The sequence below is a fragment of the Musa acuminata genome, chromosome BXJ1-8 (genome assembly GCF_036884655.1).
Source record: "Musa acuminata AAA Group cultivar baxijiao chromosome BXJ1-8, Cavendish_Baxijiao_AAA, whole genome shotgun sequence".
Taxonomy (NCBI): Eukaryota; Viridiplantae; Streptophyta; class Magnoliopsida; order Zingiberales; family Musaceae; genus Musa; species Musa acuminata.
The window spans coordinates 44,979,966-45,005,748 of record NC_088334.1 but is presented as its reverse complement, the minus strand read 5'-3'; the positions used below and the strand labels follow the sequence as shown (position 1 = coordinate 45,005,748).

General features: G+C 40.7%; 5 protein-coding genes across 16 annotated transcripts; 1 reads left to right on the top strand and 4 right to left on the bottom strand.

Moving 5' to 3' along the window:
- The first annotated feature begins 1,298 nt into the window (after window positions 1–1,298).
- Window positions 1,299–7,276, top strand: LOC135586229 (RING-H2 finger protein ATL47-like). Of its 9 annotated transcripts, none has more exons than XM_065080103.1 (5): window positions 1,300–2,670; window positions 2,756–2,898; window positions 3,331–3,385; window positions 5,770–5,863; window positions 6,027–7,276. In XM_065080103.1, exons 1-3 carry the CDS (start codon window positions 1,612–1,614, stop codon window positions 3,368–3,370), a joined length of 1,242 nt encoding a protein of 413 aa, XP_064936175.1. In that variant the 5' UTR covers window positions 1,300–1,611; the 3' UTR covers window positions 3,371–3,385; window positions 5,770–5,863; window positions 6,027–7,276. The 9 variants fall into 9 exon arrangements, with proteins under 9 accessions (XP_064936172.1, XP_064936171.1, XP_064936170.1 ...); XM_065080102.1 differs by having other exon boundaries at window positions 5,767–5,863; XM_065080101.1 differs by having other exon boundaries at window positions 5,381–5,863.
- Window positions 6,275–10,025, bottom strand: LOC103995201 (uncharacterized). Of its 3 annotated transcripts, none has more exons than XM_009415737.3 (7): window positions 9,703–10,025; window positions 9,536–9,631; window positions 9,279–9,458; window positions 8,495–8,665; window positions 7,718–7,930; window positions 7,483–7,571; window positions 6,275–7,173 (listed from the first exon to the last, which is right to left on the bottom strand). In XM_009415737.3, the coding sequence occupies exons 1-7, from the start codon at window positions 9,794–9,796 to the stop codon at window positions 6,511–6,513; spliced, it is 1,506 nt and encodes a 501-aa protein (XP_009414012.2). In that variant the 5' UTR covers window positions 9,797–10,025; the 3' UTR covers window positions 6,275–6,510. The 3 variants fall into 3 exon arrangements, with proteins under 3 accessions (XP_009414012.2, XP_009414013.2, XP_064936169.1); XM_009415738.3 differs by having other exon boundaries at window positions 9,536–9,628; window positions 9,703–10,024; XM_065080097.1 differs by having other exon boundaries at window positions 9,536–9,628; window positions 9,739–10,024.
- Window positions 10,026–11,927: 1,902 nt separating this feature from the next.
- LOC135588126 (probable alpha,alpha-trehalose-phosphate synthase [UDP-forming] 9) lies at window positions 11,928–17,948 on the bottom strand. 2 transcript variants are annotated; one of them, XM_065080095.1, is made up of 4 exons: window positions 17,828–17,948; window positions 13,015–15,124; window positions 12,654–12,927; window positions 11,928–12,561 (listed from the first exon to the last, which is right to left on the bottom strand). In XM_065080095.1, the coding sequence occupies exons 2-4, from the start codon at window positions 15,000–15,002 to the stop codon at window positions 12,241–12,243; spliced, it is 2,583 nt and encodes an 860-aa protein (XP_064936167.1). In that variant the 5' UTR covers window positions 15,003–15,124; window positions 17,828–17,948; the 3' UTR covers window positions 11,928–12,240. The 2 variants fall into 2 exon arrangements, with proteins under 2 accessions (XP_064936167.1, XP_064936168.1); XM_065080096.1 differs by lacking the exon at window positions 17,828–17,948 and having other exon boundaries at window positions 13,015–17,030.
- A 3,298-nt stretch (window positions 17,949–21,246) lies between these two features.
- On the bottom strand, window positions 21,247–22,711 carry LOC135680368 (putative serine/threonine-protein kinase). The gene is made up of 6 exons (XM_065194250.1): window positions 22,570–22,711; window positions 22,358–22,471; window positions 22,076–22,291; window positions 21,880–21,995; window positions 21,540–21,803; window positions 21,247–21,467 (listed from the first exon to the last, which is right to left on the bottom strand). The coding sequence occupies exons 1-6, from the start codon at window positions 22,709–22,711 to the stop codon at window positions 21,249–21,251; spliced, it is 1,071 nt and encodes a 356-aa protein (XP_065050322.1). The 3' UTR covers window positions 21,247–21,248.
- A 1,258-nt stretch (window positions 22,712–23,969) lies between these two features.
- On the bottom strand, window positions 23,970–25,527 carry LOC103995203 (caffeoyl-CoA O-methyltransferase-like). The gene is made up of 5 exons (XM_018830131.2): window positions 25,168–25,527; window positions 24,949–25,028; window positions 24,738–24,882; window positions 24,536–24,667; window positions 23,970–24,461 (listed from the first exon to the last, which is right to left on the bottom strand). The coding sequence occupies exons 1-5, from the start codon at window positions 25,258–25,260 to the stop codon at window positions 24,168–24,170; spliced, it is 744 nt and encodes a 247-aa protein (XP_018685676.2). The 5' UTR covers window positions 25,261–25,527; the 3' UTR covers window positions 23,970–24,167.
- Window positions 25,528–25,783: the final 256 nt, after the last annotated feature.

Here is a 25,783-nt window from a genome sequence, read left to right as displayed (position 1 = left end):
TTCCCTCTAATGGGCCCTAAAACAGCTACCACTTCGGTGCTACGCAAGCTAAACTCCAACATCAATCAGCTACGTGCTAAGCTTTGATGATTACTTTCGTTTTCTACAATCCAAATTACATCATCCTGAGAGCCGTACTCTTCTTCTTATTCTTCACCTTTATCAACCATGGATTGGCAGATATGTGATAATATCAAGGCACGTGCAATGTTAGCGAGTTCATAGGCACGACTTAATTGGATTGCTAGTGAGATGGTCGACTTCTCCCATCAAACGTCACATCATTTTTTGCATGCACGACGACTTGGCATTATTGACATGGTTGCTATAGCTTTTGTCGCCTTCAACGTTGCCAGTCCATTAACCCTCGACTACGAGCTATAAAGCTTGGGTTCTCTCGTTCAGCAGACGTTGTCAATGTTAGCTAGCTCTCTCTTTCCCTTTACAACACTCGATTTAGGTGAGGCATATTTCTTTCATTTATCGTATATTATTATTATTATTTTCGGAGTCGAAAGGATTAAAGTCTGTACATATAGGTTGAAATCTAACACTAAAACATGCTTATTGACTCCATCTCTCAACTCATGGTATGTTAAGTCATGTCATGGCCTAATGAAGAGTTCTTTGTGGGGATAATAACATCTAACATTTCTTGTATGTTACTTTGAAAAATCTAATAGGAAGCATCTCTTATTCTTGGCTCTAATTTGCCCTAGTAATGATACCAGCATTTTGGTCTCCCATTAGGATTAAGGTTTGGATATGAGAGAGAGAGAGAGAGGAGAGAGAGAGAGAGAGAGGGTATTGTTAACATAGTTCTCCCAGGCCCATATGATGGAAATGGGCCTCATATTGGGCTTTGAGAGAGCCATAGTGCATGGGGATATGGATTGATTGAGGATTAGTCATGGTTTGTTTTTGTTTTTTATGATGTTGCTAAACCAAAATATAAATGCAACAACATGATTACATATTATTTAGGGTTTCGTACAGACCAAAAAAGAATAGGTCAAATGATTTTAAATGACTTTTTCTACATAATTTTGCAGGTAAAAGATTATTCCTTTATTTTATCCACTACTAAACAACTTGGTTATTGTTAGATAATAGCAAACATAAACAGTTTTCTTAAGGTGTTGTAGAAACCAAAAACATGTTTTCTCCACAAGCAAGAAATCTACAGTAACAAGCTACTGTTTCAGATGGAAATTGAGTTGTATTTTGTGTGTGCAATGCACCTAAAGAAGCTGTCAAGAACACATGTCAATCCCCACAGCCGACCTCTTCACATCCACCACAACTGGAGCTGTCCTGAAAAGAACGAGAACATGTTTGCACCCTCTCCTGTTGCCATCTGTATCCTCTTGCTGTGTGTGTTGTGATCAGAGTGAGCTTGGTTGCCATCTGTTGTAGGTGGCAATTCCATTGATGTCAAGATATGCTGTATCTTAGTCCTAGATTCTTCCTCACCTGCTTGGGTTCTCTGTCCCGAGAGCCAAGAATTCTAGTTCCTGCAATGAGTTGCGTTTGGTGGTCATGTAAGGTAGGAGATGGTTGCCATGCAGTGGCAGTCGCCCAGAGTTCCTCGTCTTCGCTCTCGGAGCAGTCATGGAGGTGGTGTCTCCCCTCACCACTCATCTCCTCAACAAATTTCAGAGTGACTCCGTTCCATCAGAGTCTTCTCCGAGCAGCAGGATGAGCCCTGCAGTCCTCTTCATCGTTGTCGTCCTCGCGGTCCTACTCTTCATCTCCGGTCTCTTGCACTTTATCCTCAGATGCTTCATCAGGAAGCGCCACCCTCGCCCCTCCTCATCCCGCTCCGCCCCGGAGCTGTCGGGCTCCGACGCGCTCCAGCAGCTGTTCCATCTCCACGACTCCGGCGTCGACCAGGCCCTCATCGACGCCCTGCCCGTCTTCCTGTACAAGGACGTGGTCGGCTCTAAGGAGCCGCTCGACTGCGCCGTCTGCTTGTGCGAGTTCGACGGGGAGGACGAGCTCCGGCTGCTGCCCGTCTGCGGCCACGCCTTCCACCTCAGCTGCATCGACACGTGGCTGCTCTCCAACTCCACCTGTCCGCTCTGCCGGGGGTCGCTCTTCCTACAGGGCATGGCTGTCGAGGACCCGGTGTTCTTCTATCTCGGGGACTCGACTGACGAGGGAGAAGCTTCTCCTGCGGAGAGAGCGGCGGCGGTGGCGGCGGCGGACGAAGGGGACGAGATTGCGGCCGACAGGAGGAGAGTGTTCCATGTGAGGCTTGGCAAGTTCAGGAACCTGGGCAATGGAAACGTTGGTGGTGACTGTAATGAGGACAATAGCATCGCCATTGGCAGTGTGAGAAGAGAGGAAGGGGAGACCAGCAGCAGTAGCTTGACTGCAAGGAGGTGCTTCTCCATGGGCTCTTATCAGTATGTGGTTGCTGATGCCCAATTGCAAGTGGCTCTCAAGGGCTGTTCTGCTCTGAGGAATGGAGATGGAAGAGGAATCAGAGGAACTGATGCAAGAGGTAATTCTCCAGGAAATGAGGCTGTGGAGGGCGAAAGACTAAGTATTGGAAGCAGGCACGAAAGCTTCTCAGTGTCAAAAGTCTGGCTATGGTCTAATAAGAAGGGAAAGGTCTCCATGTCTTCAGATACTTCTGCTTTGGATACAAACTCGCCATGGAAGACGGTAAGAGTTGGTGATGCTTGAAAATTTTCTATAACATTACAAGTATTATTCCCATTTTACCACAATTTGGTCTTCTGAAGTCAAGAGGAAGAGTTTTCTGTTGATGGTTGATGAACAAAAGATATTAGTGGGATCAGATAATGTTCAACACTTGTGGTTCTTGTGGTGTTCAATTCTTGGAAGGACCTGTTGGCAGATCATTGATCCAGACTGTCGTCTGTGGAGAATGTATGCATCCTTCTCCTTGAAATATCCACTTCATACAAAAGCTTATGATTTTTTTAGGTTCCAAAGAATGAACTTCGAATTCTTTTTTGAAGTTGCATTTTATTTTGTTCATTCCAAAAAATAAGCAGAGATTATAAAGTCTAGATAAGATTCTGCCAAGTATATCAAAACCATGTTCTCGCAATTGGATTAATATAGACAATTAGGTTAGTTGCATTACTTGCAACAACACAGTGTCCAAACATGAAAACTATTATATTTTGTGCTGTTTCTCTTCCATAGAATGAGAATCCATAAAAGCTTGTTAGTGACTTCCTGTCACAAGACACAGTTCGAGTTTGGACAATATTGGGGCGGTTGTATCGTCGGTCATGTAGTTTCAATTCGATCCTCCTCTGTTAAAGCACTAAAGTAGACCATTTTTTTTCAAAGGATCTCTGCAATGTGGAAAGGATCAAATACATCTATTTGAGCTGGAAATGAAATGGTTAGTACAAGCTATTCTAGTATTAGTAGATTCATTATTGAATAAATTGCTTGTGGTCTGTAGCATGGTCTCTGCTTTCTCTTGTTTTCTGCTTCATCTTTTTGAGAAAATTCTTTCGGTAGCAGACAAAAACATGTCGGACAAAGGCATTTTCTGTAATCTTCTGTGGTTAATGGAAGACTTTGAATCTTAATATATTGTAGCATGACTAGAAGCTTGACTTATATATGAAATTATATGGAAATTGAACTTCTCTGTTACTTCTGTTATTTATTGTCTGGAGAGTAAGTCATATTGGAAAAAGAAAAGAAATGCAATCATCCTTGTAGTCTCAAGAATCTTTTTTGCACTGGTTTTGACGATAACTCGTAGTTGAACCTCCATGAGAAATCGTAATGAACAAAAAGGAATATGGAGTTTGCTTATGAAACTCCATATTTGAAGCTTCAATAGATTGTATCGATTGAAGATAGTAAGTCATTGCCAAAAATGCAATTCTCATCCGTGATTTCATTGGCACGACCCGACATACTGTATGAAATACAATATCTGTTAACTTGAAATAGTGAACCAAATGATGGAGCTTGTGGATGTCAGTTGTCGGTCAAAATGATCAAACTACATAGAAAAGGGCTTTATTAACACCCTTATGTCTATAGTTATAATATTTCAATAGCAGGAGATAGAATGAGTTATATAAAGAATTAAAGAATGGAGAACATGAGTAGGAAGGACTAGAGAGATCAAGAAATTAGAGATCCATGCACCAATACAGGACTTATTTATCATGCTTAGATGCAACTTTATATATCTTCTATGTGACTAGTCTATAATGTATGCTTCAGCATGCGGAAAATTCGGATAAATGACTAAAGCAGATTGGAGGACCAGCAAACATAGTTCTGGTAATAAGACTCGTAGAAGATAGACTTCGAACACATGTACTTGAACCACTCACATTTGCCACTTCAGGAAGCTGTAGGATTGAAAGTAACTGGTGCTATTTTGGCTTTATGCTACCATTTCTGAGAGGTCTTTGCTACTTGAGTTTGAATTATTTTTCTCTTTTCTCAGTTTGATCCTATCCTTTTTTGTTAAAGCTACTTTGCTCTCTTTAAAGAATCTTCAACTTTCCTTACCATGAACTAGAGAAAAAAGAGAGGACAAATAGAAAATTATGGATAGTTCCAAGATGACCGAGTGATTCTCTTCCATGTAAAGGAAATCTAGGAATAGCAAGTTTGAGAAGCCATCTTGGAATCACTAAACCTTCAATCACTTGTTGCACACATGCAGAAATATGTAGAAAGAATGAAACTTGTTCACCTATCGGCTTAATTTTAATCTGTAGATCACCAGTGTGAACAACCTTCTTAAGATGTCTTATGAGCATAATATTATACGGTGAGCTTTGACATTATGATAACTTTGCTCCTCTGCAACCTGAATGATCAACAGTTAAGTCATGACATTAACATGCTTTAATTGCTTGGATGAGATTGTCTGCATTGATTCACCCCAAATGCCATAGGGTGCACTTTTTCTTTGGAATTGCTGATACACATGTGAAGCTTAAGTTAGATTGGCCTCAGAACTATAATGTATTGGGCTGTATATGAATAATGTAGTGTAATCAAGATGAAACTGTCACTTAGGACTTGTGAGGCATTTTTTTGAGATCAAAGTAGCTATTTTAAGGAGAGTAGCAGATTTATTATCTGGTCTTCTTTTCTTTGCTCCATTCTTGAAATGCTTATTCTCACAATGTTGCAGCATTTGCTTTCCTTGTAATGAGCTGAAAGCTCTGTGTCTCTCGTCAAAGTCGCTGCCAGTTCCAGAATTGAGATCTTGATTTAAGCTACTGTTTATTGATGTTTCTGTTAAAAATTCTTTGACAGTCTTTCTAAAGCTAAATAGTATGATTTCTCTAAACCCAGTGGCTTATGTTGTTATGATCTTTTGTCGATCAAGAGCTGTTTCATTGTATAATCTCAGGTCAGCCACCAACTGCTGAACTGGCTTCCATCTGCTTAGCAGACTGGATTCTTGCTATCCAATATAGATGGAGATGCTGCCAGTGAAGTAGAATGCAAGACTCCATATAAGTAATAGGCCATTGTCTGATCACCACTATGCACCAAGGAATCAGATAGTAACAAGGACCTGACCATAATGATTTATTTGGTATTTGGCAAACTATTGACATACAGTTCCTAAAGAGGGGCTACTTATGCTTAGAACTGTACAGATAACAATCCATCCCACTCTGGTTTTTACTGATGATGAGGCTGCCCAATAAACAGAAGGGCCATTTGTTATCCTCTGACCTTTCATCTTATGGGGAAAAAGTTCACAACTGTGTCTCTTCCATTTGATGACAGCAGAAGATGAGAAGATGGAAGTTTTACTGGTACTGTGGGCAAGGGCACATGTTTTGATGATGCTGCTATGTAGACAGAGGCTTCATTCTTCTACAAGGTTGTGCACATCTCTCTCTTCTACTGCTGTTTAGATTTGAGTCCAGAAAAATTATCAATGGGGTGTTTCTTCTCCTGTACAAGGAAGATCTTATTTGTGTTAGTAACCTCATGGGTCAAGTTTCAATCCTATGACCACTTACTATAAAGTGCTTCTTTTGCAGGCTAATCTGCATTGGTGAAGGCCAAAATCTTCTCAAAGATACTGTTTGATCTTTAGGAAAAGCTAAAACTGGTTCTTTAAGAGTGAAACATTCTTGGAACCCTGATCACATGATACCATTTTGACATGGAGGTTTTAACTCAGCATTTCAAAGTCTTGGACAGACCAAATTTTTGCTCACCTAGTCAAAGTGTCTTCATCAGATGGCAAACACAATTCAATTACCAATTAGACTGCACCCAAGACAGCTGAAGGAAATAAAAACACAGGATCACAAAGAGCATTGGAACTACAAATTTACAGAACCATTTGGATTTCTCTTACAAAACTAAGGAGGAAGCTTCTTACAAGTTTCAACAAGTCATTCCACAGTTTCTTGGTTCTTCCCCCATTTTATAGACATGTGAAAGAGGAAAGAGACCACATATGAACTGACAGAAAATTTTCCATGGAAGAGAAGGACAAGAAACAATTGCAGTGGCCATCTAGTAGTTGCCATAACCACTGTAACTACTTCGGTTGCGCATGCCATACTGCTCGTAGATTGGATCCCCATAATTCAAAGCTTTGATCTCCACTGACCTCCGCTTGCTATCCGACTCCTGAACTGCTCCAAACACGATCTCATTGGTTGTTTCACAGCTCTGCTCGTAGTAAGTCTGAGGGCCCGACGAGTACTGCCTGTGCTGTCGAAGGTGCTGCCGTTGATGTACCTGTTGTTGCTGCTGCTGCTGTGCTTCTGTGCCCCACCCGGAAAAATAAGGTGGTGCATGTCTGATGTGGTGGATCTTTTCTGGCTCCTTTGACATGAATGCGTAAGTCTTGTGAGGTGTGGGAGCTCTCGTCTCCAGTGGTGGCGGTATCTCATCATCGGGGATGACAAAGCTCTCTGGCACAGGCCAAGCATTCACTCTCTGCTGCTGCTGATATTGTACAGCTTTTGGCTTCTTTCTGAAGACTGGGAACACTGCACCAAAGATTGCTGCTGTTGATGACCATGTTCCTGATAAAAGCTTGCCAATTGAGCTGAAGAGTCCTTCATCTGTGTTCTCTGCTTCATCTCTGGCAGGGATAAGTGGGGGTCTTATAGATGGTTTAACTGGTATCTGATGTGGAGGCATGCTTGCTTTTGTAGGGGTTACAGATTCCTGTACAAAATTTTTTCACTTTTGGTAAACAGAAGGTTCTAGAAATGGTTGGATCCAATAAGCATTTCATTAGTACCTCAGAAGTTTCTTTTTATTCATCTCATTTCGATTAATTTAATATAATTGCTTTAATTTGCTTTAACATATGTGCATACATATGTATACACATATATACATATTGCAGTTATATCTTAAGTGGGGTGAGAGGGTTTATATCAATTTCCACAAAGGCAGCATTGATATGAATAGATTGAACATGTAGAAATGATGGAGAATAATTTGCTATAAGGCCAAGCAAAGACTACTCACAGTTTTGGTTGAGACCATTACTCCCACCCTCCTTTGGAGTAAAGCCAGCATGTAACCAAAGAAACCAGCAGCAAGTAGCACTGCTATTCCTGTATTGGCAGATCCAACAAGCATTAGAACATATTCCAAAAAATGTCTGAGCCATTTAACAAGAACTTCATGTAATTGACTTTAAGAAATCGGTACTGTTGTATGTTCAACAGAAAGTAGAACCAAAAAAAGTCAAAGTTCATACCAAGAGGGAGACCAGTTTCATATTGGTGTGCACAATCATCAAAGTTAAGATGGATCTCCCTGATTGCAGAGTTTCCCCTGTCTACAACTAGAAGAGAGCAGCTACTAGCAATGTAAACTACTTCAAAATCCATCGAAAACTTTGCATCTTCACTTGGCCCATCTGCATGCCCTCCTCTACTCCCCTTTCCCCCAGCAATCGTCGTCGTCGCCCCTACACAAATACATATACCTCAAGCAAAATATTAAGTTGGTGACTCCTCCATAGAGCCTGCTACAAGGACTCATCCATGACAATGGGACCTCTTGATGCAGCTATTTACGGTTGATTCATAATAATGGGAAACTATAAATATATTCCTGTTCCAATAAAGTGCATCTTTTCTGAAGTAACTAAATAAGCATACAATTTTACCTCAAATGAATTCTAATTTGAGAAGGCTATTTCTGTAACTTGAATTCTAATTTCCTAGCTCATAAAGGAGTGATCTTACCGTTGTACCAAGGTTCGTCCTTGAAAGGAACTATATCAAGAGCACCAAAATTTCAAAAAAGGACTTATCAACTATGTTTTCTATTAACGGATAATAATCTGACTCCATTTATCAAACAGCTCACTGCGGCATGAAGTCAGAAGTAGTATCATTTATCAATATCAACACATTTCTAGCTTCCAATGTGCAAAATATGTATTGTTTGTGAACAAAAAAATTTCGTAGCAAAATCTGCAATGAGCTATGATGCATCTGTTGATTGGACTTTATGCCTTCTCTCTTACCTGTGTCACTAATTTTCCTGATGGCCATGTTCATTGTGTCTGCGACATATATATTACCCCTTCCGTCGACTGTAAAGCCCTTCGGATGGTTCATTCTCGCTTCACGTGGCCTTCCATCTACATGACCAACATACCCTTCTGGAGAACCAGCAATAAGCTTAGGTCTGCTATCTGCATTTATCAACATAATGCACGACTATGATTGGCTTACAAACTCGACAGATGGATACGCAATCTGGTAAACAAACAGAATTTAAGTTCTTTCACCATCTGAAGTCAACTAGATTCTGTAAGCTCTTGGGATGGAACAAAGGTTTCAAGACAAATATTACCATGAAATTTAAGAAAAAAAATAGCTTTTGTTTTGACACACAATTCCAAAGAATGTTCCAAGAATTAAACACAATGAAAACAAAAAACTGATGCACATTCGAAAAATTCATACAAGAATGCAGACCTAAGAACAAGAGTAGCTAGAATTAGAACAAAAGGTCGGAGTTTCAAGTAGCATGGGTCATTTAATGCGCTAAACAACAAATTAGATACACACAATAACACGCAATTCACTTGAGCATTTTAACAAATACAGAAAGAACAGCCTCAGATAGTTGGATGCATTCACCATCTTACAGTTCACTCAGCATCTCAAGAGAAACACACAAAAATCTTCCTCATGGCAAAACTATTTCGATCGTTAAGAAAATTGCTGCTCAATATAAGTGCAAAGGACCACTAAGGAACCATATCAGCCCCCATAAGAAATCAGGCAAAGAGATCAGCTCACATCTAGACAATGGCAACGAGATCCGGTACAAATTACTGTTGACCGAATCCAGAAGCAGCAGCTCCCCACTCTGCGTCACCTCAACCGAGTGGGGCTCGATCCCGAGCTTACTTCCGTCGAACACCGTCTCGACAGTGTACCCGCTCTCAAATTTCATCAGTGGGCGGTGGCCGGAGACGGCTGCAGGAAATGCGGGTGGAATCAGGTCAGCAACATGCTGAGGGAAACAAGAGGAGCCAAGGTCGAATGGAGTATACCAGTCTTTGTGGTAGATTTCAGAGACCACAACCTCTTCAGCAGAGAGGAGGCAGCATTAGAGGCAGCATTGGAGACGGCCACACCAACAATCTCTACTAGACCAAAACAACAAGAGAATGAGCTGGTGATGCGGCATAGAAAGGCCAAGAAAGAGCAGAACACCCACTTGCAGGTGAAGAGGCTGAAGCAGAGCTGCACCCACCCAGCAAGATCAGTACAAGAATGAGCATTCCCAACACTCTCGTCTCCTTGTTCATCATGCCTCAGTTGTCTTAAAGGTCTACTGATCCAGAGAAGACACAAGAAAGCAAGGCAGATGCACCTCACAGTACAGAATGGGAGCAGCTCAGCTGAAGCCAGTTCTTGTTTGGCTCCTCAAGAAGAAGAAAGAAGAAGAAGAAGAAGAAGAAGAAGAAGAAGCTCATCAAACCCTTCACCTTTTGCTCCCTTTCTTCTTCTTCAAGTTTAATATGTGAGGCAAAGTAAAGCAAAGCAGAGAGAGAGAGAGAGACAAATAGCTATGTGAGTGTGAAGAGAGTGAAGAGCAGTAAAAGAGGCATCACATGCTGCCTCTTTTACTGTTTGCTGTTCAGCATCTAATGAGGCCTTTTAGGCCACACTTAGATTCTTTGAACACCAAAATCAGCAGTCTTCAAGTGGCAATTGCCTCACATTTTTTGCAGGAAAAAAAAGCCAAAATGAAAGTTGATTCTAAGCCACCATTTTGATCACAATACAATTCTCTCAATCCTTAATTGCAGGGGAGAAAGAATAGTAGTAATATGGAGCTCCACCTTTCTCTCTCTCTCTCTCTCTTTTTCTTGGTCACCATACTGTTCACTGGTTTCAAGGTGATGGGTGTGATGTGGTGTGGGGTTCACACACTCAGTGCTATTCTCTCCATTCTTTGCTGCTTGTTTCCCTGTGGACACATTCCTTTCTTCCACCTTCTTTTCCTACCTTTCTTACAACTGCATGTGATTCCTCTTTCCCTCTACACTGTGTGCAGAAAGAAAAATTACACTTAGCAGGCAGGTTTTTACAGCATCCTTTGCTTAACAAAGATATCAATGCTATAAATAAATGCCATATTAATTCTGTGATTTTTGTCTCCCAACTTTTTGATGGTTCAGATGTGGTGTTGGAGAAATTTTGACTTTTTGGTGGTTCAGATGTTGGTTGTGTGCATGAGGAATGAGGTTGAGGATCCATATTGGATGCACATTATTAGTTGCAAAATCATATATATATTCATATCCAATAAATTTATGGATCCAAAGGTATGGAGATAAAATGAAAGGTCTGAGGGTATTTATATTTGGATACAAAAATAAAAATATGTATGGAACTTTAATTCAACTTAAACCAATGTACAAGGATTACATGAACAAAAGAGATGTGCATATGGCACAGTCATTGCACCATCATGAGCTGAGTTGCCATGATCTAAAACATTACAGCTAACATTCCTGTCACTATGGGGCTCACATCCTTGGATCCTTGGGGTATATTCCCTGACAATGTTGTCTCTCAACAAATGGAATTGAGAAACACTTAAGTGTTGCAGCTCTGCATTTTTGTGACTTCAATCTGTAGAACTTGCACAGGTGAGGCTGTCTTCAGCATCCAGCCATGAGAAAAAGAATTGCTTGATTAATATTTGCAATGGACGAATGTTAAGCTTCAATTATAAGCTTGATAGGTCACTTGTTTGCTTTTCGTAAGCTTTAAGTCCCGATCAGCCGACATAAAATTTAGTTCGATCTCATAAGCATGTTTGGGATATTATGGCTTGTTGTTGAGAAGATCGATAGTCGTTTCGATCGATCAGTCGACAACTGCACCATTGTTTTGTTTTCAACTCTGCAAATCTTAATCCCAAGGGGAACATGAATTAATTATGAGCTAACTGAATTAGATCCACTTGTGCATTATTGGTTCATCAATTAGTCCATGTTAAATCATGAGATTCTGGATATGATTGAAGAGGGGGTCCAAGAAAATGACAGTCAACTTTTGGTTTCTTGTTAGTATCTCTCTTGGTGCCTGCACAGAGAGATCTGTTTCCCCATCAATCTCTCTCCTATCAAGATATTTCCAACCTTATGTTTCAAATGATCAGCATAGATGGCAAGCCTTCTAAGATTTCAAACCAATGTTGCTAGGGAAGTCACTTAATGGAACAAAAAATGCCCTTTTAAATCCCTTTGAATAGAAAATGGAACAAAAAACCTCCACATACATATTTTCTCTTTCTGCTAATCCATTTCATCTCTCTTTCAATGAACTTACTCCAAAGTCTTCCTTTCAGTTCCAGTTGAACCGAAACATCCACAACAAAGCAACATCACTACAACAGTAGAAATAAAATCAAATAAACACATATCGAGATGAATGGAAGTTATTACCATATCTCATTTAAGTTTTGAGATGACTATATACACAGATGGCTATATCAATCTTTAGAACACACCACAATCTGTACAAAACAATGGCGACAGCATCCAAGCCTTCAATAAATACGATAATATTTTGTGAATTGGTTAGAAAAATTGCCTTAGGTGCATGAAGCATTTAAAGTCATTCAATCTGGAGGATGGCAAGGAAGAAGGCCTAAATCTTGTCAGCAAACAGAGACCATCAGAATGCACAGATTCTACTAAACAGAAACCGGACAAAAAGCCTGGTAAAAAGAGAAACAACCTCAACTTGACCTTTCTATGGGAACCTGATTGTATGTAACCCTATGCTCTTGATTTGAAACTGAAGCAATTCCTTGTAATAGCCTTATGACTTCATCGGTATCCTCAACATAATATTTGGCCATGCTTGGCTTTTGACCAACTGTACATGCAAAGACTTCGGGGACCAAAGGAAATAGATTACTTGAAGCTATACTGTTGATACTTTCAAACATGTCTTCATCAGATCGATCATCCCCGATGCACAACACAAAGTCTAGTGGCTTCCCACACTTGTTCAGAGTCCCAATAAGATTCTCCACAACCAGCCCCTTACCAATTCCCTGCGCAGAAACATATTGTTAATTCCTGGAAGAGCAATAAGAAAGTACCCAAGAAATAGGACCAACATATCTTCCGCAACAAAAGTATGTACCTGAGGCTTTACTTCCACAATATGCTGACCCCTCTTGACCACCACTGGTTCATTGGTCAGAACACTCTCAAGATGATCCAGCAATTCTGTCGCTTGGCAGGAACCATAGTCGTGATCTGCATACTGATAATGCCATACAATTGCACTCTCCTTTAGTTCTATGTATGAACCATCTGTGGTCTCAGTATATAACTGCATAACTGGTTCTGCTATCTTCATCCAGTCTAAGTCAACAAGAAGCGAACTGGACTCCCACGCAGCATCCTTTCTCCACCTAAGGAAAATAATAGAAGCAAATCAAGGAAATGAGACAACAGCATAAATTGCAAAATTTGGAAGCATGAACTTATCTAAGATGTACCTAATGAAATAGCCATGTTCAGCAGCAATTCCCAGGCTTTCACATGAGGTAAACCACTCACCAAGAGATGCCCTGCCTCTTCCACTGACAATGAACACCGTGTTATTTGGATCGGTGGACAGGCTATCCAGGATAGATAATGTTTCTTGTCTTGGGGTCTTGGTAACAGATGCTTCAGGCATAATGGTGCCATCATAGTCCAGAAATATAGCCCTTCTATGAGTATTCTTGTAGGAAGAAAAAAGATGATTTAACATTAATTTCCTAAAATTGGGTGAAAGGTATAGGACACGGAAATTTAGGCCAAATCCAAGAGCCCAGCACCTCCAACTGTAATGGTCTTTGCATGCTCTCTTCAAATCCTGAGAAAAGCTGCGAGCCCAGTGAGCTACATCATGGGTGCTGACATAACGATAATGTTTTTCATGTCGCATTTGTCTCTCCGTCTCTCCTGAATTAATTGATCGATATAGAGCATCAGACACATCCTCAATGCTCCAAGGATTGACCCTAAAGGCTCCACTAAGTGATGGAGAGCAACCAACAAACTCAGATACAATAAGTGTGCTTGTGTGTGTAGAGCCAACGTGAAAACCCCTAGATTTGTCCATCTCCTCAGTTCCCTGCCTGCAAACTACGTACTCATAGGGAACCAAGTTCATGCCATCCCTAACAGCATTTACAATGCAACATTCTGCTGCCACATAGAAAGCAATTTTTTCATGAAAAGGTATAGGCTTGTCAATAAGCACCACCGGCTCATAGCTTGGAGTACCATAGGAATTATTAATCCTTTCAGCTATTAACAGTGTGTCTTCTATTGCTTCCTTCACGTCTTTTCCCATGCTTCTTGTGGGATTTACAATCTGCACAAGGATAATTTTTTCTCTTAGAGTTGGATGTCTTTCCAACAAAAGCTCAAAAGCTAGCAATTTTAAGCTAATGCCTTTAAATAAATCCATGTCATCCACACCAAGTAGCAATTTCTTCCCCTTGAAATTTTTCTCAATTTCTTGAACTTTTGAAGCTGTAGCAGGATGATTCAGTACCGATTGAAGCCGGCCCATATGTATACCAACAGAGAGAATCTTGATGCTCACTGTGCGACCATAATATTCAAGTCCAATATAACCACGTTTGGATTCATAATGCAGTCCTAACATCCTACTACAACAAGACAAGAAGTGACGTGCATAATCATATGTCTGGAAGCCAATTAAATCAGCATTAAGCAATGATTTGAGTATTTCCTCTCTGACCGGTAATGTCCGGTATATTTCTGATGAGGGAAATGGGCTGTGGAGAAAGAAACCAATCTTGACTTGATTCAGTCGTTTTCTTAAGAATGTTGGAAGAAGCATCAGATAATAATCATGGATCCACACATAGTCATCATCTGAATTAATTACCTCCATAACCTTCTCTGCAAATTTTTTATTTGCTGAAATGTAGGCTTGAAAAAGAGATCGGTCAAAGAGATCACCCTTATGAAGGCAGATAGGAAGCATATAATGGAAAAGAGGCCATAATTGCTGCTTGCAGAACCCATGGTAGTACATCTGAAAGAGTTCAGGTGAGAGGAATGTTGGCATGCATTTGTATTCTTCCATAAGCTTTTGAGAAACTTCTTCTTGCTCACTAATATCTATATCAGCATCCAGACATCCTACGTATATGACTTCAGTATCAGAAGAAAATCCATCTTTCAGTTGTAGCAGAAGTGAGTCCTGATCCCATGTGAAGCACCATTGTCCAGTTGCTTGATCCTTCATAGAGTTTAGCGGAAGAAAGTCTGCTACTATTATTTTGCGATCCTGAGATGATAATTTAGAAGAACATGAATCTTCATTAGTGCTGGTTCCTTCATCTAAGTCATTTATTATTCCTGGGTTTGTCATCACTCTGGGAAGTGATTTAACAGAAGTACTGAAGTCCATTGTATTGTCAGATCCCAATTCTAAAAGATTGGCACATGATTTTGACAACATATCACTCGAGGTTTTCTGGTTCTTTAGTCAATAAGACTGGCGCAAGAAGCCCCCAGTTCCAATTGACAATTTACTACCTCAAATTTTTGTAGAGTTTGATTGTATGCGCTCCCAGACTAAACCTGTAAGAGCAAACAGACTGGACATATAAGAGAACAGTAAACAGAATTACTAAAATCGTGCAGCCAAAAGAGAAATAGACTCTCTATTCATGATTTTTAAATATCAGTAGGACCAATATATACCATCCTGTATTAGACAATCCAACAAACAACTGGTAATGGTACACTAAGTTTAGTACATTCTGTTATTTATTTTTTATTAAATTCTTTTCAACAATACCAGACAAGACAGATTGTACCACCATCCAATATGGTCGGTCCAATATTGGTACCCAATCGAGATTTAACCATGCATTTACTAAGCATCAATAATAATGTCAATGAAACCAATACATGCTCATTGATCCTTGTTCTTCATAACATTTTATTGAATAAAAGCTTCAGCATTGTGCATGCACAAATAAGTCACGTTACATACAGAGAAGCAAAATTATGACTACTAAAATGTTTTATTAAAGTCACGAATGAAAACTTCCATAATTAACAACTGAATTAAGTATCACATTGGATTCCTAGAGATCCCAGTGCTTACCTATTGCATGATTGTTTTCATCAACAACCTAAGGGTCATAAACCAGTCACCGTGGTCATATTTATCAATGATATGGAAGATTGCATTAGATGTATGATCACATGAAACAACCACAATAAACATACACTGACAAGGAGTACCTCAGAAGAAAAAAAAACCAATATTCAACTATGGAATGTTTATTGTGTGTGATTTTATTCAAGTTTAATTGTAACTACTTGAGCTATGATGTATTCTTCGGCCTTCCATTTATGCTTTCATAATAAAATCATAATTACTTTACCTCTGCTCTAGAACAAACACCAAGTATCTTCAGTGACACTATGGACAGAATAACTTGATAACACATAAGAACAATAATAAAAAGCTAGTAACTTAAGAAAAGCTACAAAGGAAAATAATGCACACTCCCAAATCAAACGAGACTCAACATGATCCAGATTTATGGAATTAGCTAGATATCCTTCAGATGAAGCCATGGCTATTCCAGAAAATCCAACAATACTCGACAACTTATTGTCAGCTACAAGATAGGTACTTGCACTCAATAATAATATCATGTACAAGCTACTACATAATAGAGATCTTAAGTGTTTATAAAACAATTGTCAGATTAAAACTTGTTTTGCAGATTATTAGATCTTTACTAGAACCATGAAAATTTACACAAGAAAGAATGCAGAGTTTTAAGATATATATATCAGACAAACAGATTAACGTACATCAACACTTTGGAGTAAAATATATTTCAAGATTAATAGAATGGAGGATGAAGTGAAAGAAAAATGATATTCAAATCAGAAAACTCATTGTAAGCAAAACTGAAACATCATATCGAACTTGCTTTGATGGGCAAAAAATCGTATTTAATTGCTTATTGTTAGATCTCATTACAATCCAAAAGAATATATGTACATAATTTTGATAATTACATCAAGCATAAGAAATTTTGATAATTACATAATTTTACAAAATTCAAACCAGTCTGTAATTTACATAACATCAGATTCTCACGATCCTCATATGCACAAACCTAACTCTGTAATGAGAAAAAAAAAAAAAAACAGATCCTTCAGTTCAAGGAAAAATGCAGAATTATTGGTCCTGATTGCTCTCAAATCTGATGCACAGGCCAATTACCACTGACAAAAGCCCAACACCCAAAACAGAAGAAAACAAAGGAAAATAGTAAAATCATCCATCAAACACATACAGAAATCTGTATTGTGTACTGTTATAAACATTCATCAGCCTGGACTTCCTCAAGTACCCTAGAATCATAGGAGATCATGACACATGAAACTAAAGGCGTACAACTTATCATAAGCTCCAGTTCTGTTCATCACCCTCCAACTTGATGATGAAGAAGCTGTGAAAGACCAGATAACCAAGTGCACCATATCAGCTTCTCTTTGTTAATATATTTCACAAATGGCATTGGTGGTTTATTATAAATATCCAAGTTCATGATCAATTAAAACCAGAAAATAGAATGACACAGATCGTGCCTGAAAGGACATGTCTTTTGAGATCATTACATCATTAGTAACAGCTTTTCTAACAGGTTGAGAAGAGAAAACGAAATTTTGTCCTCTAACGAAGATAATTTTCATTGAGATTTAAATGCATACATTTAATTTAGATTTATCTAACAGAAAACTATGTTCATGGTAGATTGTACTTTAAAGAGAAGGGTCATAAAAGAAACAGGAAACAGAGTCGACTTCAGTAATGACGTCCTTATCCTCTTCGGGCCACCTCATCTTTCCATAGACACAGCAAGAAATCCAAAACAATCACAAATTACGTATGCAAATTAAAGATTTTTATAGGAAAAAAAATAGAAAACAAAATTCCTCGTCTCCTCGGATTATTCTCTTGGTTGCGACGAACCCATCTCCACACACACACTTTCCGCGGATTCAAGAAGATGCAAACCAAAAGAAAACGACCCACCAAAAGAACTTCACACTCCTCCCCTTCGCGAGCACAACCTTCAAAACCACAGATCTTTTCACTACATCCACACTCCAAGAAACTTCAAGGAAGCCAGAACGCGGCCGACAGCTAGACAACGACAACACAATCCATCAAGAAAGAGACCACCGAGCAACTCAAAGACGCAGACATCGAAGCCGAGCAACGGAAGGACGGAGTGCGCGGCTACGTACCTCGGAGCGCGGCGATCGATGGCGGTCGGGGAGAAATGAGCGAGCCTTGTCGGTCAGGTCGAAGAGCGCTCGGAGACGGAGGGGGGGCGGGGGGGTTTGTGTGGCGGTGTTGGGCGATGCGGGCGAGAGAGCGAGAGAGGTGGGATGAAGGAAACGTTCGGCAAGAAAGGAAGGAAATGGAATTGGAAGGCAATTAATGCAGCCTTTCTTATTTTTATAGTACTCGATATTATATATATATATATATATATATAATTAATATTTTTTGGCTTTTTGTTAGGAAACGTTTCGTTTATCCCTACTTTTTAAAATATTTATATTATCCATCATTTATTTTTCCTCCCTTCCTTTGCAATCTTTTTTCTTTTGGTCCGATTCAGTGCATTAAGAATTAATACAATGAATTAAATTGAATAACTTTAGCAACAAAAATAAAATGATATAATAAAAATTGTAAAACTCTACTAAATTTTTTTTTAAAAAAAATAATAATAATATTTAACGAATAATTTAAATTACAAAAATAGAAAGAAAAAAATATATATTCTAGAAAGCTCAACAAATATATAATAGAGGTGTTTGTGCCTCAGCATCATATCATATCAAGTATCAAAAAAGATCAATTAACAAAATTAGATAGGAATGTGTGCAATTTCTTATATTTCTTAGAATATATGTGTTTTGGAGAGATTGACCACAAGTTTCAAAGTTAAGGAAAGCATATAAAATCCCCACCATAATTTGTTAATCCAAGAATTAAAAAGCATGAATAGCATAAACAATGCTACAAATTGGAAGATGAGGGGATCCATGATTCATGTACAAAAACTAAGTTGACAAAAGAGTTGGAAGATTTACAAGGACACAAAATGAGCATCAATTGGAGAGGACAATAGAAGATGAGGTTATATAAATAAATACATTGAGTTTCTTAGTCTTGTTAAGACCATCAAGTTGTGGGCAACCCTGCTTGGATGGATTGAATTGGATTGGATTGGATTGGGTCAATTGGAATTATGTGGAATACTATTACATTAATTTTATGTGGTACTATTGTTGTCTTAGAAATAATGTAAGTTATCATTGGATTGGATTGAAGATGAAAATGAAATGGATTGGTTTTCTTTGTATGTTTGGTTCATATGCAAATTTAGAGATGTTTATTTCTGCCTACGTTATTATTTGTCACAATCGACGTATATATATATATATATATATATATATATATGATGTGATCTGAGACAAACGGAGGTCAATTTTTGTCAACCAAATCTGATGCCTCAGCATGACTTTTCTCCGACGTCGAGGAAGTCCTTTTTACGATTCAAGACAGCTGTGATCACACGCTTCTCTCGTCTGTCTCTCTCTCTCTCTCTCTCTCTCTCTCGCGTCCTTGTTCTCTGTTGCAGAGGAAAATGAGAAGATTTATTGAGGGTGACTGCGACTGGACGCCGCTGCCCGACCACGCGGCCTCCACCTCGCTGGCATCAAGTCTGGATAAGCCTGTCCTCTCACCTCGGCATCCCTCGCTTCCCTCCTCCTCCTCCCACCGCCGCGCCCCCCCGCCCCCCCCCCCCTCTCTCTCTCCCTACTCGTCACCACCACCACCTTCCCTCTCACTTCATGCTACGGTCATGGAGTTCATGATACTGTCATGGAATTCATCCTAGAGTGGTATATATTTAAGCATCCTGCAGTCGTGGAAAGGTTGCAAAATATCAATGCCAAATTCATGTATATAATAATAATAATAATAATTATTATTATTATTATTATAAGCTGGAAAGATCAAGATTTCTGAAGCTGAAAATAGTCAGTAAAATATTAGTGTATATATATATATGTTGCAGACGATGGAGATGGTGAAAGGCTGTCAAATCTAAAGCTCAATGTACTGAATTCCTTCTAAAGTTGATATATATATATATATATTAATGAAAGCTGGGAAAATTAAGTCACGAAGATTTCTGTCTCTCAAAGGAGTGAGCACGAGGGATGTATGATGTAACTGATGAATCCACGGTAGACAATGAGAGAGAGAGAGAGGAGATGAGGAAGATGGTGGAAGGCGACTTGGCGGTGTCCCTCTCGGTGCATGTTGGAGATGACGAGGCCAACAAGAAGCAGTAGCGGGCAGTAGATTTGCTGGTGGGACTCAGTCGGGATACGTACCTCTCTCACGAGTCCAACCTTCGATACAGCCTTTTCGTTTTTTCTTGCCCCTTGTCGTCTACTACGCAGGGTGGCCTCCGCTGTTCCTCCACCGCGCGGAAGAAGGATCGACAGAAGCTTTGGTTCTCATCTTAGACAAGAGGGACCGAGTTATTATCATGGAGACGAGGGAACATACCATGAAATCTAACTTCACATATATCTATGGGAAACTCCGAAGCGTATCCACGCAAAATGCTGAGTGCTGCTCCTCAAACCATAGTTAGATTCTATCGAGTTAAATTCTATTTATCTGTTAAGTCAAATCTTTGATCGTTCGTTTTGCTCTCACATCTCATATGTGTTGTTGTTGTTACACTACAGCACATATGCATAAACAAAAGAGAAATATATGTTCTTCTTCACTTTTTGGGCCGGAAAGCGGGACCCGCAGCAGATACCCGTGGATCCGAGTGGGACCCCTAGCAGATCCTCGTGGGACCCCACCACTTTGTGTTTCGGATGAACGGGCTTGTATGATGAATCGAAAGAAATAGAAACATAATGCACCTAAAATATCCCTCGCATCGTCGCGTCAGGTTCTCTGTCGTCGAGTCTTCGGTGGATCTCCTAATCGGAGCGTGGCATCGTGGCATTGTGATCCGTGACTTGAGGTCACGCATGTGAATGATCCAAAAGCATACGCCATGAAATCTCATCCACCGCTGTCACGCAAAGCGACCGGCGTCCCACCTCGCGATCGCTTCCCTCTTTCTTCCTGAGTCGCTTCCAACCATTGCAGCATCTCGAAATATGACAAGAGCAATAATGGAACCAGAATAACGCGTTTATGATCATGTTGACCGGAGATACAGTGGACGGCATCGATGATTAGATCAACCTGATAGTGCTTTCGGATTCAGTCTGCAACTTTGAATTGGCAGGAGAAGAAGGGATTAATTGTCGCCGGAGGCATCGATTGATGTCCACCACCACCCTTCTCGGAAGCTTCACGTGGAACCAACTACTGGGTCTACAAATGCCTCTAGTTTCAAGGTCAACAACATTCACGGATAGATTAATATGTATCAGTGGATAACACTGAGGAAGTTTGATAGGTAGATACGACTTTCTTCTTTGGATTCATCGTTGGAGCTGTTTGTGTCAATTAGCTCAGCTCGGATAAGGTTCTGATAGCTCTTCGTTTGAGTGTTTGAATTCAGATTACAATGACTGTGGATTAAGCATGCACAGAAGTACGAGACATCAATCAGTAGATACTGAGACTGTATGACTCGGTGGTGGTGGAGATTTGCAGTGCCGTCTCTAAGCTCGCGACGACCTGTTCCATGGACGGACGCTGCTGCTTGTGCGCGACGCAGGAGAGAGCCAGCTTGAGGCTGAGCTCAAAAGCTTCGACGGAGTACTCTCCTCTCAGTCGCGGATCAGCGAAGTCGGATAGCTCTTCACCTCGTGTTAGAATCTTGGGCTGCGGTGGGAAGCTTTTTCGTCAGCTGTAGAGTACTACATCTATGGAGGGTGGAGAGACGGTAGAGCTGACCATTCTACTCGACGACGTCGGCCTTCTCATTACGTTCAGGTTGACGACTCTTTTCCCTGAGAGGAGTTGCAGGAGGACGATGCCGAAGCTGTACACATCTCCTGCGGCGTTGACTCGGTGGTTCTGACGGTATTCTGGGTCGACGTAGCCGAAGGTTCCTCTCACCTCCGAGCTCACGTGTGACTCACCAACATCTACTACTTTGGAGAGACCGAAATCTGATAGCTTTGCTTCCAAGTCAGCACCAAGGAGTATGTTCGTCGGCTGCATGTTTGACGTCAGATAATTCTGTCGATTAATGTGGCCTAGAAAGAACAGTCAGGAGAAAGATGCAGCCAACCTTCACGTCACGATGAACGATGCAGCCTTCAGGATATGTGTGCAGAAACCAAAGGCCACAAGCACTGCCAATCGCGATCTCCAGCCTCTGAGTCCATGACAGGGTTTTATCCTTTCCTGTCGCATTGTCGATCGTGGTCAGCGTCTCAAGAAAGAAGAAGAAGAAGAGAAGAAAAGCCTATTCAAGAACACAATACCGAAGAGCCACTCCGACAGATTTCCATTTGTGCACAGCTCATACACGAGGAAGCACTCGTCTTCTTCTTCGCAATAGCCGTGCAAAGCAACAAGGTTTGGATGCCTGATATGAGACAGGCTGGTGACCTCTCTCATAAATGTCTCTGCATAGCCATCCTTGATATGCTTGATGGCAACATGACATCCATCTGGAAGCACACCTTTGTACACCTTTCCTGGCAAGTAGAAAACCAATCAGAAATCAACATCGCATGAACTCACAACATTGTATGAATGCTTACCGGCTATACCCTGACCGATAAAATTTAGAGCACTCAAGTTATTTGTGGCAGCATAGATCTCCTTGACTGACATCTTTCTACAGCCAAAATCTTTGAATGCTAATGCCTTGGGAGCTGCAAAGCCTACTGATGTAATGTACAAGGATCATTTTCATGGTTTGAAGACATGAAATAGCCGATGTAAGTACTACGGGAGAAGCATATATGCATACCCTCATCTTTCACAGGGGTATCATCAGATTGATGTCTTCTTCCTTTTAGCAAATGCCATGATGTGATTAGTATTAGAATCACAACCCCAAGTAAGGAACCTATAAGAATCCATATGCCTGCTGTTTCCACATATAAGTTCATCTGATAAACAAAATGTTGATTTAGGAGCTTGACATGAAGAAAGGTCAAGTCAGTAACCTTTTGTTGTCATGATGTATATTCCACCATCAAATGATCACTTCTATTCTGCATGTAAAGTTGAAGAGAAGGATCACCAAAAAGAGGGCAAATAAAATGTAAATTTATACTTAAAATAATCCCAAGACTTGTAGAAGACTCTCTCTGCTAGTGTTCGAGTTTGTCCTTCATAATACAAGAAAATAGATGTGTTTGTCTCTCAAACTATAAGGAGTTGGAACTGACAAAAAAGGTTGCCTCCTAAGAAGCTAAATTTCCTTCTTTCTGTACATCATAATCAACCCTTTAAAGCATCGAATAGATCAAATAATCGAGAATTGGATCGGCCTCTTTATGCTTATTTTTGAGAAACTTAATCTATGTATAAATAAACTGGCTAAGAATCCGGATGCTTTGGCAATTCATGGTGATGATGAAGGTGTGTGTACCTTTGGACACTGCACCGAGACAAGCTTGAGCTCTCTTCCTGCTGCTACTTGGCTTCCTTCTCTATTATGTTCTTGCTTTGGTTGTGTGGAGGTTTGTGAAGAGATCTATCGGAGAGTGCTGCCTCGGAGGCATCGCACGAGGACAGGGAGGGGCTTTAAATGGATGGAACAGCGTTGCCGGCCGGTAGTCATGGACTTGGGTTTGTCGCGTTTTGTATTGGCCGAAACATTTGGCCACTCAAGAATTGAGAGAGAGAGAGAGAGAGAGAGAGAGAGAGAGAGAGTCTTCCTTGTTGGGTGGATAAAAATATGGTAGCTTTGTAGCTGTCAATGGCTTCGGTTTGACTGTGGTGGCAAAAGGTCGAATATTCACATGTTTTCTTTATCAATTATTTTTATGTTATTTGTTTTCTAAGATGCCATATAATTCATTAAAAATGAGAGTAAAATCTTAGGATGATTTCTCCAAATATATATATATATATTATTACAACCTTTCTAACTAATTTCGAATATATCCTTATAGCTACTAATATAAGAATTATAAATAATTTATGAGTAAGATTTACATGTATTTTTTTTTCTCATCTATTTTCTTGGGTTAAAGTGTTTTGTATGTAATGGAGTTTCGGTGTTTTTGAAATTAAAAAATGAGCGAAAAACACTTCACAAATGTTGAATTTGTCTTCCTTGTTAAATGGAGAATCGTTTTCAAGATCAACATTCTTACTATCCCAATCCATCAACCCTTTTCTCATTCCAACCTGTTGATGTTTCATTGGGAATAGACGAGATTAGATTATTTGCGTACGAATGTCATGACAATTGAAATCTATATTAAGGATATAATTCCAAGGAAGAACTCAACGATCACTCGAATTCAGTCGCCCTCCATTTCAGCTTTATTTCTTTGTCTTTGTCCCCTGCACCGGCGGTCGAGGGATCCGAACACGAGAGCTCGCGGGTGGCGATCAGCTAATACGGCGGCAGAGCGTGAGGCCGTCGGAGATGGAGAGCTGGCAGATCTCGATGCGTGGGTCGGCGGCGAGGTGCCGGTTCAGCTCCAGGAACTTGTCCTTCATCTCCATGACGTAATCTAAAACAGGGTACTCCGGCTCCACCGCCACGGTGCCGCTCCACAGTGTGTTGTCGTAGCCGATGACGCCGCCCACCCTCACCAGCTCCACCACCCTCTTGTGGTAGTTCATATAGTTCTCCTTGTCTGCATCCACAAACACAAAGTCGAACCATCCCCTGTACTTCTCCTGCACCACCGATGCACCAACCGAGTATGAATCCGTGTACCCTACATGGCCGAGTTCATCGATCTTTCTCTTACCTCCTGCATCAGTTCATCCAGGACGGGTAGAGCCTGGCTCTCACGGAAGTCGATCTTGTGAGCCACCCCTGCCTTCTCGATCACGGGGAGTCCCAGTTCATAGTTCTTCCGATTCGGATCGATGGCCAATATCTACAAAAGAGTGCAAGCTAGCTTCATCCCAGAGATTTCTGCGCGAGCGGTGGGTGATCTACGCACGTACCTGGCCATCCTCAGGTAGGGCGAGAGCGGTGGCGAGCAGGGAGTAGCCGGTGAACACGCCGATCTCTAATGTTCTCTTGGCGTTCATCAGCTTCAGCATCATGTTCAGGAACTGCGCCTCATCTGCAGCTACTGCCATGCCATTCCTGCTCGATGCGAGGCTATCAGAAGAGGGAACGAAGGCACATTGGATTGAGGCCGGAGGAGCTTACCAGGGGTGTTTGGCCGTAATGTGGCGGAGCTCCTTCATGGCCTCGTGCTCACGAGGGTACACGCTGGTCTCCAGTATATACTGTACCACACATCATGCAAGATCAAACACACACACACATACATATATATATATATATATATATATATATAGAGAGAGAGAGAGAGAGAGAGAGAGAGAGAGAGAGAGAAGTTTCCTGGAGTCTACGAAAGAGATGAACCTGGTAAAGGGCATTGCTCTGCAACAGAGTCTTATTGGCGTGATCCTTAACCCGTCTATCCAATGCGACATGGGACTCAGATGGCGTCGCCATTAAATGTTGTTAGTTCTCCCCCTCTCTCTACCAGCTCACTCTGGGTGGTGATCGAGGAGGAGGAGGGTGGTGGCGGTGATATATTGCGTGGTGGTCTGCAACTGGAGCGGCCGCTGCGACACTTGTCCGGCGTGATCCAGGGAGAGAGGCGGGCATCACGTGCACGCGTCGTCAGCCGGGAACGGAGCACTTGACGAGACGAGGAGGGGCTGCGGCCTCAGGGTAACGGACGCGACATCAACGGCCGCGAATGATGGTACGCTGTGGACGTTATGAAGCCGCTCATCCTGCTTTTATAATTGTGATGATGAAGGATTTATCATGTCGTGTCATTGATGTGAGTATAAGCTCATGACCTTATTTAACTATGTCCAACAATATATATTCTCTTCTCTGTGGAGGAACATTGTAGTGACACTTCTCATGAATTCATATATTTAGATCTTTAGGGGGCGGTCTCTTGTTTTTATTTATTTTTTATTATGTTTGATGAGTATTTCAATAAAATAGAAAATTGATTTCG

Excerpts from the sequence above, each read along its gene's own strand:
- LOC135586229 (XM_065080100.1), top strand. The coding sequence starts at position 1,612 with ATGGAGGTGGTGTCTCCCCTCACCACTCATCTCCTCAACAAATTTCAG. Across the intron at positions 2,671-2,755 it reads CAAACTCGCCATGGAAGACG|AGGAAGAGTTTTCTGTTGAT; the intron begins GTAAGAGTTGGT and ends TCTGAAGTCAAG.
- LOC103995201 (XM_009415737.3), bottom strand. The coding sequence starts at position 9,796 with ATGATGAACAAGGAGACGAGAGTGTTGGGAATGCTCATTCTTGTACTG. Across the intron at positions 9,632-9,702 it reads TTCAGCCTCTTCACCTGCAA|TAGAGATTGTTGGTGTGGCC; the intron begins GTGGGTGTTCTG and ends GTTTTGGTCTAG. Across the intron at positions 7,174-7,482 it reads TAATGGTCTCAACCAAAACT|GAATCTGTAACCCCTACAAA; the intron begins GTGAGTAGTCTT and ends AATTTTGTACAG.
- LOC135588126 (XM_065080095.1), bottom strand. The coding sequence starts at position 15,002 with ATGTTGTCAAAATCATGTGCCAATCTTTTAGAATTGGGATCTGACAAT. Across the intron at positions 12,928-13,014 it reads GAACATGGCTATTTCATTAG|GTGGAGAAAGGATGCTGCGT; the intron begins GTACATCTTAGA and ends TATTTTCCTTAG. Across the intron at positions 12,562-12,653 it reads TTGTGGAAGTAAAGCCTCAG|GGAATTGGTAAGGGGCTGGT; the intron begins GTACATACTTTT and ends GTTTCTGCGCAG.
- LOC135680368 (XM_065194250.1), bottom strand. The coding sequence starts at position 22,711 with ATGAACTTATATGTGGAAACAGCAGGCATATGGATTCTTATAGGTTCC. Across the intron at positions 22,292-22,357 it reads TATCGGTCAGGGTATAGCCG|GAAAGGTGTACAAAGGTGTG; the intron begins GTAAGCATTCAT and ends TCTACTTGCCAG. Across the intron at positions 21,804-21,879 it reads TCGTTCATCGTGACGTGAAG|CCGACGAACATACTCCTTGG; the intron begins GTTGGCTGCATC and ends TCAAACATGCAG.
- LOC103995203 (XM_018830131.2), bottom strand. The coding sequence starts at position 25,260 with ATGGCGACGCCATCTGAGTCCCATGTCGCATTGGATAGACGGGTTAAG. Across the intron at positions 24,668-24,737 it reads CCCTACCTGAGGATGGCCAG|ATATTGGCCATCGATCCGAA; the intron begins GTACGTGCGTAG and ends ACTCTTTTGTAG. Across the intron at positions 24,462-24,535 it reads TGGATGAACTGATGCAGGAG|GAGAAGTACAGGGGATGGTT; the intron begins GTAAGAGAAAGA and ends TCGGTGGTGCAG.